Source organism: Coptis chinensis, chromosome 7 (genome assembly GCF_015680905.1).
Source record: "Coptis chinensis isolate HL-2020 chromosome 7, ASM1568090v1, whole genome shotgun sequence".
In the NCBI taxonomy this organism is placed as follows: domain Eukaryota; kingdom Viridiplantae; phylum Streptophyta; class Magnoliopsida; order Ranunculales; family Ranunculaceae; genus Coptis; species Coptis chinensis.
The window spans coordinates 28711188-28722081 of NC_141462.1; the positions used below are offsets into that span (position 1 = coordinate 28711188).

The 10894-nt window shown below is 35.6% G+C and overlaps 2 protein-coding genes across 3 annotated transcripts; both read left to right on the forward strand.

The window, feature by feature from the left end:
• Positions 1-5041: 5041 nt before the first annotated feature.
• Positions 5042-7792, forward strand: LOC147486975 (protein neprosin-like). Of its 2 annotated transcripts, none has more exons than XM_086571651.1 (7): positions 5042-5191; positions 5830-5916; positions 6099-6278; positions 6434-6601; positions 6835-6888; positions 6973-7116; positions 7262-7792. In XM_086571651.1, the coding sequence occupies exons 1-7, from the start codon at positions 5051-5053 to the stop codon at positions 7652-7654; spliced, it is 1167 nt and encodes a 388-aa protein (XP_086427777.1). In that variant the 5' UTR covers positions 5042-5050; the 3' UTR covers positions 7655-7792. The 2 variants fall into 2 exon arrangements, with proteins under 2 accessions (XP_086427777.1, XP_086427779.1); XM_086571653.1 differs by having other exon boundaries at positions 5042-5125.
• Positions 7793-8041: 249 nt separating this feature from the next.
• LOC147486976 (uncharacterized) lies at positions 8042-8482 on the forward strand. The gene has a single exon (XM_086573905.1). The coding sequence runs from the start codon at positions 8042-8044 to the stop codon at positions 8480-8482; it is 441 nt and encodes a 146-aa protein (XP_086430031.1).
• Positions 8483-10894: the final 2412 nt, after the last annotated feature.

The window sequence follows — 10894 nt, forward strand, 5'->3', positions numbered from 1 at the left end:
ATACACAGAACATGAGTTCAAGACCTTTATGGAAGACCTTGAAACCTGCAAAGACCTTGAATGAAGAAATCGAAAAGAAAGGGATACCAAGTAATGGTGAAGATGGCCAGCCAAAGAGACCAAAGGTGAAGACAGCCAAGGAGTACCTTATGAAAGAGGAAACTAAATTGTGGGCAAGACATGCTTTTGATATAAGGTCAAAAGTTGAACATGTTACCAATAACTTCTCAGAGTCATTCAATTCTTGGATTCTAGAAATCAGGGACAAACAAATACACCAGGTGGCTTTGCAATTCACTCTTATGATGAGTAGTTTATTGTATCAGAAAAGGGTCCAAGGAGATAGTATGGGTGCAGACCTTGAACTTGTGCCTAGGGTTAAGGAGATCATTGCAAAGCATTTGGATGTTGTCAGGGGATATAATGTCTCAGGGTCAACTGAGTTTACATTTGTTGTGTCAACTGAAAGTAAATGGTGGAATGTGAACTTAGATGCTCATAGCTGTGATTGCAAGGAGTGGGATCTTTCTGGGATACCATGTATTCATACTGTATGTGCTATATCTCATATGACTATCGCAAGGGGCATAAATTGGACTCAGTAAGTATTTTAAGTTTTTACTCTCATATTTATACCCTTTATTTATTTTATTTTTATAAGATATTTGTCATTTCAAGTCTATTTGTCTATTTGTAGGTATTGCAGCCCTTTTTTAACTGTTAGAATGTATAGAAGAACATATGCAGACTACATCTTACCACCACTTCATGAGACTGCATGGGACAAGGTCAATAGCTGCATTTGTGATTTTTGTTGTGCCTTTTTTATACTTACATGGTTTGTGACATTTGTATACTCACATGGTGTGGTGCATGTAGGAACCATCTGATGTGCTACCACCCATGCTTTCAAGGAGACCAGGTAAGCCTAGGGTGAACAGGAAGAGAGGTGAAGATGAGGGGCCCTCATAGTCCACAAAAAAGCAAAGAAAATGTAGTAAATGTGGGATGATTGGTCATAATAAAGTCAGTTGTCAAGGGGGGCCAGTTGCACAGAAAGGTGGAGCAAAGAAGAACAAGGGTGGACCAGCTACAGAGAAAGGTGGAGGATCCAAAGAAAAAGGTGGGGACAAAGTGGATGCATCTCAAGAGACTTTAACAGTTCCATCTCAAGATACAATGTGTCCATAGTTGTTTGTCAGACTTCCAAAAGCTCCCTGTAAAACACAAAAAAAGAGACAACTTGAAGACCCATCAACACAAGCTTTGCAACAGACAAAAAAGCATAAGAATGGTGTCAGTGCATCTCAAATAACAACAAAGGGTCCCTACTGGTGCAAGTTCCTTCTCAAGTTCTTCACAACAAAAAGGGTCATGCTACAAGTGCTTCTCATCCAAAAGCAAAGGGTCCTACTGGTGCAAGTTCTTCTCAGCCAAAAGCAAAGGGTCCTACTGGTGCAAGTTCTTCTCAGCCAACAGCAAAGGGTCATGTTACAAGTGCTACTCAGCCAAAAGAAAAGGGTCCTACTAGTGAAAATTCTTCTCACCAACAAAGAAAAGGTGGGTGCTACAAGTGCTTCTCACCAACAAAGAAAGGGGTCCAACAAGAAAGGGTCGTGCTGCGTGCTTCTCAACCACCAACTTTAGCTTCAGGAACTCAGTGAACTTGTTTTTACTGGGTTTTTTTTTTTTTTTTTGGAACAGATGTATGTATGAGTACCCTATATGTATTTTGGGTTGTACTGAATGTTTTTGGTGGTTGTATCAGGTTTTGGAAACATATATTTGTTATTAGGAACATATGTAATCATGTTGGTTTAAGTCAAATTCAGAAAAGTCATTGTGCATTCAGAATTCATAAACGTCATTGTGCATTCAGAATTCAGAAAAGTCATTATGCATTATCAAACTGAAAAACCCAAACCCAAAATACATTCATTTCATTTCAAATAGCAGTACATCCATTACAACTTAGGGTGCAAACCCTAAAGACTTAACAAGGGCACATACATCTTCCACACTCCCTTCTACAGTCAATTTAGAGGTACCCTCCACTGTTACCTTCACCTTCCCTCCTTCAGTGCCCACCTTGTCACTTTTCACAAGTGTTTCATACCTTGCTTCATTAAGTTCTTCATCTGGGAGATCAATCCATTTGAACGCAATGCATTTAGGCTGACTTTTGCACCTTAGAAACCTTTTACCAGTGTTTTTGCCTTGCTTACAAAAAAATAGAGTCATTGTGTTTGATTTGCACAACACACATAAGTAGTTCAACCAACGACAGTCTCTCTTCATGTGGTCTGTATCACAAAGAAAGCAACCCCCCTGTACCCAAAATGCAAAACAAAAAGGGTAAATATCAGTACCTTTATCATTCTTCAAATTTCCTTGAGATGGTCAAATTCTTTACCTGTTTAGATGATTCGCCTTCTTCCCCTCCTCCCATTTTGTCTCGATATTGAGAGAGATTGTTAGATTTTGAGAGAGCTCAATTGTTAGAGAGCCAAAGAGATCGAGAGATTGTTAGAGTTGATATATTTGGAGGTTGACCCAACGACTTATACTTCTCCCAACAAGTATTTGTTTTCTACCACTGAGATTGTCCTCGAGTATAGTGGTGAGTGATGATGGATTGTATTAAAAAAAAAAAAAGTTATGTATATATATACGGTCAATGTACGGTTTGACTTAGTCAAATACGTTGACTAACAGATTGAGACAGAAAAGTTGACAGAGTGTGACTAAAATCAAATATTTGAACTTCGTGTGACTAAACTCAAATATGCCCTATTATAGTGTGACGTACTACAAAAAGACCCTTTTTAAAATTAGTAAAGGAAAATGGCATTTGGTTATGAACTATGCTGACAATATGTAAAAAACTAATAAGTATCCTTACAAGTGAGTATTCTATTGAATTTGGCATTAATGAGTAAGCACTATATGCTATATAGTAATTGGTCTGCAATATATTTTGATGGCGTTTATGATAAGGATACAAATAGCGAAGCAGCTGCAACCTTATGTAAAAGACATGATGGACGACTTCTAGGTGCAATTTACAATAGGTTCAAGTGTCCGAATGCTATGCAAGCAGAGTGTAAGGGAGGAGAATTAGCATTAGTGTTAGCTTAAAGATTATGTTACAGACAGCCAATACAGTGGTAATAAGTGACAATCAACAACTCATGAAGACTTATGCAGTAAGGGATAACAGACTGACATGGAGATTAGAAGACCACCTTAATAGGATTTAAAAAGCTTTTAAAGCCTTTTAAGTTTTTTTGGATTCTAGGTAAATGTAATTATAATGCTCATAGGTTAGCTGAATGGGCTAATAGATTTGTTGACCGGAATTTGCCCCAACCTATGTTTAGTTTAAGTTTAAGTTTTAAGATATCATTACAAAGGTTGTGATTTCACATCTGTCTGTAGTCTATAAACGTGCATCGCATGTGCATATTGCTAGTTAAGAAGTTAATACGGCTGGACCTTCAATAGTTGCATTTCCCAGATACTCGTCCACAATCCAAAGGTATCTTTTACAAGAATTTTTTTTTATTCATTCTATATGTTGGTTTTGCACGAGAAAAAATTTGCTCCTCGGCGCTTAGGAGCAAAAAGTCTCCTAAGCACCCATCCACCACACATCCAATATCTTTTTAGGCTATTGATTAACTCTAGTTAATTAAAACCTAATCAAATATTTATTTGATTCTCTCTCCAAATCATTCAATTTTTTTCTCCATAAATCTTTTATTTTTTTCCACACAAAAAAATAATTATTGACTTCAATAAAAATTAATAATTTGCGACACAAAATTAAAAATTTATTTGCAATTTTTAAATTGAAATTCGTAATTTCTTTTATTTTTTAATGGAAACACAAAAAATGGAAAGATTTGTGGGGAAAATAACCTTATATAATAAAATGAAAAGTACACTAACATTTATTAAAAAACTTTCAATTTAATCATAATTCTTTAAAATGAAAACGTAAATGCAGTTACAAATTGCAACTTTATTACAATCCAAAAATATTGAAGATAATAGCCAATACAAAATAAAATTGAGAATTCACGATGTCCCCTTGAAAAATCTGCAACCCTAATTTTTAATTGAAATTAATCATTTCTTTTTTTTAGAAAAAATGGTGGAAAAAAAATAGAATGATTTGGAAAAAGAATAAAATAAATATTTGGTTAGATTTTAATTAATTGGAGTTAATCAACAGTTAAAAAAATGTTAGATGGGTGGTGGATGGATGCTTAAGAGACTTTTTGCTCCTAAGCGCCTAAGAGTGAATCTTTTCTGGTTTTGCACACAATTTATTTCGATACTTTCTTATTTCAAACTACTCAAATTTCCAATTTCCAATATTTAGTTCATATTTCTATAAATAATGGTGTATATGTACGAAGTATTATTTGTTACTATATGTTCATTATTGGTACGTTTCTAAATGGAAAAATTCGTATGGAATATTTTAGCTTCCAAAAGTATGTTGTGCATTTTTGCAACTTTTATCATTCTCTACGGTAACTTTAATCTTTGTATGACCCCTCTAAGGGAAATAATTATCCTTGGCATCTTTTGGTGGTAATCTATCATTGGTAGCATTTGATCAGAGCTATAATGCTCGACCCAAGTTGAGGCATAAGGCGGAGTCCCAAATATGGCTTTCCTTACAATTCAATTAGTTAACTAAAATTAAAGAACTTCACGGAATTTCTACAAAGGCCTATTTTTAATTAGGACTATTGTAGGCCTAATACTTTTTTTTTCCGATAAACATTGTAAGCCTAATTAGAATTAACAAATATTGTTCACATGTTCAGAGTTCATCTTTAAAATTTTATTTTGGGTATATGATAAGAGGCCTATTTCTAAGGCAACTTTTTAAGGTTTTCTCAATTTAGGAGTAATTAAGAGGCCTTCCTAAATTTGAGGTCTTAGGTGCTCGCTTTTTGCGCCTAATGGACGAGATGCCCTTGAAGCTCCCTTATAAAATGGCTCACCACAGTGACAAGAAGAAAGTATTAATCAAATGGGTTCTATCACCTTGTTGGCGGTATTATTTCTAAGCTTGAGCTACTATGGAGTACGAGGCAGCGAAGTAGAAGTAAGTGATTCGGATTTAGAAAAGATACAAAAGTTTCTCGATAAGCCATTCACCAAAACCATTAAGGTATCTTAGCAATTTTCCCATTCAGCTCAGATTTTCCATCTGAGGAAAAAAAAACGCTAGAAATAGATTTTATCTTTTGGAAGGGAAACGGTGAAAAATCAATGATGCACTAGTTATGTGCATAATTTTTTTTTTGTTATTAATATAAGTTCAACCTGTTCGATTTTGAGTCTCAACTCTCAAGTATTCAGTTTCATATAAACTTATGTGTGGACCTATTAAAATCGTATTGGTAAGCTCTGGATTCACATTAACGCTCGACAAATATATTTAGATGTGAACCGTCCCTTGTTGGGATATATATAGTGCAAGTAGACTATGGTTTGGCTCATTTTTACCATTTTTTTTTCGAGCTACAAACTTATATTGGTGTAAAATCTTCATATCGGGATTAAAACTGTGCATATATAGAATGATAGAAGTAATAGAACAAAAAAAGGCCTTTATTACTAATGTCGTTGAAGAACGTAGATCTAACGACAACTGTTTTCCGTTTTCAGATAATCCTATTCATATGCACCGAAGAACTTTATAGCTTGATGTTTAATAACACTGGTGTTCATTGCAAATATAGATGTCCCGTTGTTAGACGATATGTTCATTGCATATGGAACTCAGTAGTGTTCATTATTTTCCAGATTGCTGGGGATATATTCGACTGCGTGGACTTGGGAAGTCAGCCTGCATTTGATCATCCTCTCCTCAAGAATCACATAGCTGATCTGGTATGTCTTTTATCTTCTTTCTTTGTCCTATTCCTTTCGGTACTAATCCTGCATGAATATTGGAAGAATGAAATGTTGTTGTCCAACTTCATGTTTCGAATTGCTATGTGGTTTATTGCAAGTTTTACTGCTACATTGTGCCACTTGGCCATTCTTTGACGCTATATTTTTTCCGAGTGTAGATGCACCCTACTTCCTACATGATGCAACGGCACAAGAAAATTACATGCAAGACGGCAAATTGTGCAGCATGTCCCGAGGGAACAGTACCCATTCAAAAAACACGACCAGCAGATCTAATAAGAGCTAAGTCATATATCTTGAACTCGCACAGTGTTCTTACTGGGACCGTAGACGGATACGTAAGTCTATTTTCGAGCGGCATTTCCTTTTGCTATAGAAAAATCTTATCAGAACAAACTGCGGACAATTTTAGTATTATTTTATTTCGATACTTAAAATTTCTAGGCTGTCTGCTTGATCTACATTTTATTTTTAAAAATGGTTTGTTTCTCAGCGTGCTCTTATTAGATCGAAGCCCACAGATAAAAAGTATTTTGGAGCGGAAGGACAAATCAATATACAAAATCCACCAGTAGGTCCTGGGCAATTCAGTTCAGCACAAATATGGATTGAAAGTGCTGATTTGGGGGCAAACTTTAATGCTCTGCAAGCGGGTTGGGCGGTAATACTATTCAACACATACTTATGAAATTATTATTCCCCCCCCCAATTTACTTCATTTTTCAGTTATCTATCACTTTTGTAAAATTGTTTTGGTTGATTTAAATTTTAAAGTATGATGGAAGTGTAAAACGATTTGTCGACCCAATTAGTTTTTTCAATTTCTCACTTGTTTTGTAGGTAACACATGATTTTTTTTATTTTTTATTTTTTAATTTTTATATATTTCAACAGGTATCTCCCGAGTTATATAAGGATTCTCGCACTCGATTATTCATATATTCGAAAGTAAGTTCGGGTGATTTTACATTTAGTTTTGGTTAGTATTTTTTCCATTATTAACGGCGACGTATTCGGGTTAATTTTGAACAGGGAAGTGATCCCAAGGTTAATTGCTTTAACCTGCATTGCTCTGGTTTCGTACAAGTTGATAGATCCCATCCCATTGGTGGGCTTGTAGAGCCAGTTTCCAAGTATGGTGGAGAACAACATGAGTTGGCTCTTGCTATCTCCTTAGTAAGTGAAATTTTCCACTGTTTAATTTACTTTAGATTTTCTCTAGAATGGTTTGTTAACTTCAAATGACATTTGCCATGGATAAAACAAAGTGTTTTTTTATCGTTCTTATTGAGTATAGCTACTAATTTTTTCGTTTTGTTAGGATCCTAAAACCAAAGATTGGTGGTTAGTTAACTGGGGTGGACTATCCCGGGATGATTATATACATTATGGTTATTGGCCAAAGGAATTATTCCCAAGTTTTCAAGGAGGTGCTGATTATGTTGCCTGGGGAGGGGCAGTGCACCCAGGCAAAAATGAAACAAGTCCACCAATGGGGACCGGACATTTCGATGGCAACTTTGTGCAGACAAGCTACATTAAAGAAATTGAAGTTTACGTTGATGAAAATGGTAATTTAGCTAATCCTATCGTTTCGTCTTTTGCACCGCTCGCTGAGAATTCAAAGTGCTTTGGTGTTCAAGATTTAGGGTATGACGATGATAGTTTATACAGATTTACCTTCGGAGGGCCTGGAGGAATTTGTCGGGCGTAAACAATTTGTAATTGATAACAATCTTTAGGAATAAGTTGAAGGAATCATAAGTTATCTTATGTTCAATGGAGGCTTATAGCCCCATTTGGCACTGCTGTAATTGTAAAGGGCTTGTCAAATTATGATAGCTTTACTCTAGTTGTTCGATCTCCATAACTTGCAGTATTACACACATATAAATTAATCCAAAAATGCGAAAACTTGATTCCTAAACTTTTTTTAGCACCATAACAAAGTTTAAACAACACAATGATCAAAGAGTGAGCTACCAATCAAAGGAAAAAACACGCGTAAAGGTATGCACAACACGCGCATGAACGGTTGGTGTATAATTATTTTGCTGATAGACCAACTTATAAAGTAGGTAAGTTTCGTCGTAGATTCCGTATGAGAAGACCACTTTTTAACAATATAGTGGAAGTTGTCACTAATTTTGATCCATATTTTAAGCCTTCTTGTGATGCTCTTGGTTTGCCTGGGGTTTCGGGTTTGGTAAAAATGACAGCTGCAATACATATGCTTGCTTATGGTTGTCCAGCTGATTCAATGGATCACTGGATAAAACTTGCTGAGAGTACAGCCCGAGAATCACTTCATCATTTCTACAATGCAGTTATCAACTGTTTTGAAGAACAATACCTGAGAAGCCCAACGGAAGAAGATGTAACACGTTTGCTTGCAATAGGTGAAGAACGCAATTGGCCAGGTATGTTGGGTAGTTTAGACTGTATGCACTGGGTATGGAAAAATTGTCCAACTGCGTGGCATGAAACTCATTTGGGCCATGCTAGAAAAGCGACTGTGATTTTGGAAGCAGTTGTAGACTAGGAGCTATGGTTTTGGCACGCATACTTTGGAATGGCTGGATCGAGTAATGATCTTGATGTGTTAGATAATTCTCATTTATTTGATAATTTAATTAGAGGAACAGCTCCAGCTTGTGTTTATCAAGTTAATAACAATCCTTACAATATGGGCTACTACCTTGCTGATGGAATATATCGACCATGGGCTACACCGATTCAAAACAAATCCATCTCCCCGCTACTCCTATGGATACTAATTTTGCAAAAGCGCAAGAAGCAGCTCGTAAAAATGTGGAACGTGGTTTTGGTGTTTTACAGGCTAGATTTGCAATTGTTAGCAGGCATGCTCATAAGTGGGACAGAGGAGCTCTATCCCGTATAATGAATACATGTATTATACTTCACAACATGATTGTTGATGATGAACGTAATGTACAACTTTCAAAGTGGAAACCACCTTCAGATGAACGGTTGCGGCATGAAGTTGAGATGCAGAGTAATAACCATCTGTTTGTGCAAAACATGGTAGCCAGGACATTAAGTATTCGTTGTGGAGCTACTAATCAATAATTGAAGAATGATCTGGTTGAACATCATTGGGCACGTTATGGTGCACGCCACAACCAAATGAACAACTAACAAGTTTGTTTAAGTTTGTTAATTGCGTTTTTTAAGTGTGCTTTCTGTATTTTCTATTAACTGTACTTTCATCAAGTTTGTTTAAGTTTGATTTGTCTTAGTTGAATTTTCTGTTAACTGTACTTTCATCAAGTTTGTTTAAGTTTGATTTGTCTTAGTTGAATTTTGGTGCATCAAGTTTTGGTATTTTTCAGATTTTCTGTTAAGTGTATTTTTATCAAGTTTGTTTTGTTTAAATAAGATTGTGATTTGTTCAATAAGATTTGCACATACTTGAAATTAAAACGTTACAACATACTTAAAATTAAAAACGTTACAACATACTTGAAATTAAAAATGTTACAACATACTTGAAATTAAAAACGTTACAACATACTTAGAATTAAAAACGTTATAACTAAAAATCATCATCTTCATATTCTTCATTTTCATCCCTCAGAAATGGATTGGGAGAGCGTGGTCGCATACCACGAGACTGAGTAGCACTGTTTGTTGATCCAGAAGAAGAAAAAGACCCAAACTGTTGAGAATAATGGGTTAGAATGTATGGACTAGGAGGGGTTGGAATGTATGGAGTAGAAAAGGTTGGATAATTAGGAATAGAAGGAGCAGCAGGAATACCTTGTTTTTTTTCAACCCACTTACGATAGATAGCTACTTGCTTAGCTTCCCAAAATGTCAGTTGAATACCGCTAAACTTGCTTAGATCAAGCATCATGATATCTTGTTTTTTCTGTACTTCAAGCCTCAATATTTCGGCATCTTTTTCCTTTTTCATTGAGAGGAACATTTATCGTTTTAGCTCTGTTTGTTCTTGCAGATATTTTGCAGTTGTAAGTTGATTGTCTCTGACCTCCTCCAGAGTTTGTGCCATTTGGTGCGCAACTTCATCAGCATCTCTTTTCTTAAACTTTCTTCCCTTTGGCCGTTTTTCTTATCCTGTCACTTCCCTCGATGGTTGACTTTCTTCATCTAACGAAATATTGGCTATTCCAATATTGTTAGCGGTTGATCCACCACTGATGCCACCACTAACATCACTACTAGAAGTGGTTCTCTGTTTTTTTGAACTACTATCACTTCTAGCTTGATATAAATGATTCCATTTTGGACTTAAAATTAAAATCCAATAACAATGCTCAAATTTAAAATGTTCTTTTTGAACAGTTAAAAAAATAGTACGAGCTCGTGACATTGTATCATCCGGATTAGTACCACTAGCATTCATTCTTAATTGTTGATCATAATAACCTTGAAATAAACTTACCGCATGTTGGATGATGTGAAAACGCGCTTGAACCGATCCACCAGTTCGTGGTTGCCCTGCATGACCAAGCTGGCTCATACACTTGTTCATTTCACCAGCAATTTTCTCAAAAAAAAAACATGTCTATTTTGGCCTGTTCTAACAACTGCATCTTCTGAAATAAAAATCCAACTATGACATAAAATTTCATCTTCAACAGTTGTGAAATTTTTTGAACGACTTTGAACATAGGTATGTTGGCTGTTTTCTTGGTTTTCGTTTTCACTATTTCTACCACCTCTATTTCCTCTACCTCTAGATCTTTATGAAGACATTTTGTGATTTTGGTGAAGAATAAAAGAAAAAAGAAGAAGATGAAGTGAATTGGTGAAAAATGAGTTAAGCATATATGCAATATATATAAGCCCAGTCCAACGGAACTAAATATAGCCGTTAATATAGCCATTAATTCCAACGGTACAAAATCGAACCGTTTTAATTTTTTATTAAAAAAAAAAAAAAAAATGCTGGATGGGTAAAGTTGACCCG

Bases quoted from the DNA above. Each gene is read 5' to 3' on its own strand.
- LOC147486975 (XM_086571651.1), top strand. From the start codon at position 5,051: ATGGGTTCTATCACCTTGTTGGCGGTATTATTTCTAAGCTTGAGCTAC. The intron at 5,917-6,098 runs GTATGTCTTTTA...TTCCGAGTGTAG, and splicing joins AGAATCACATAGCTGATCTG to ATGCACCCTACTTCCTACAT. The intron at 7,117-7,261 runs GTAAGTGAAATT...TCGTTTTGTTAG, and splicing joins TGGCTCTTGCTATCTCCTTA to GATCCTAAAACCAAAGATTG.
- LOC147486976 (XM_086573905.1), top strand. From the start codon at position 8,042: ATGAGAAGACCACTTTTTAACAATATAGTGGAAGTTGTCACTAATTTT.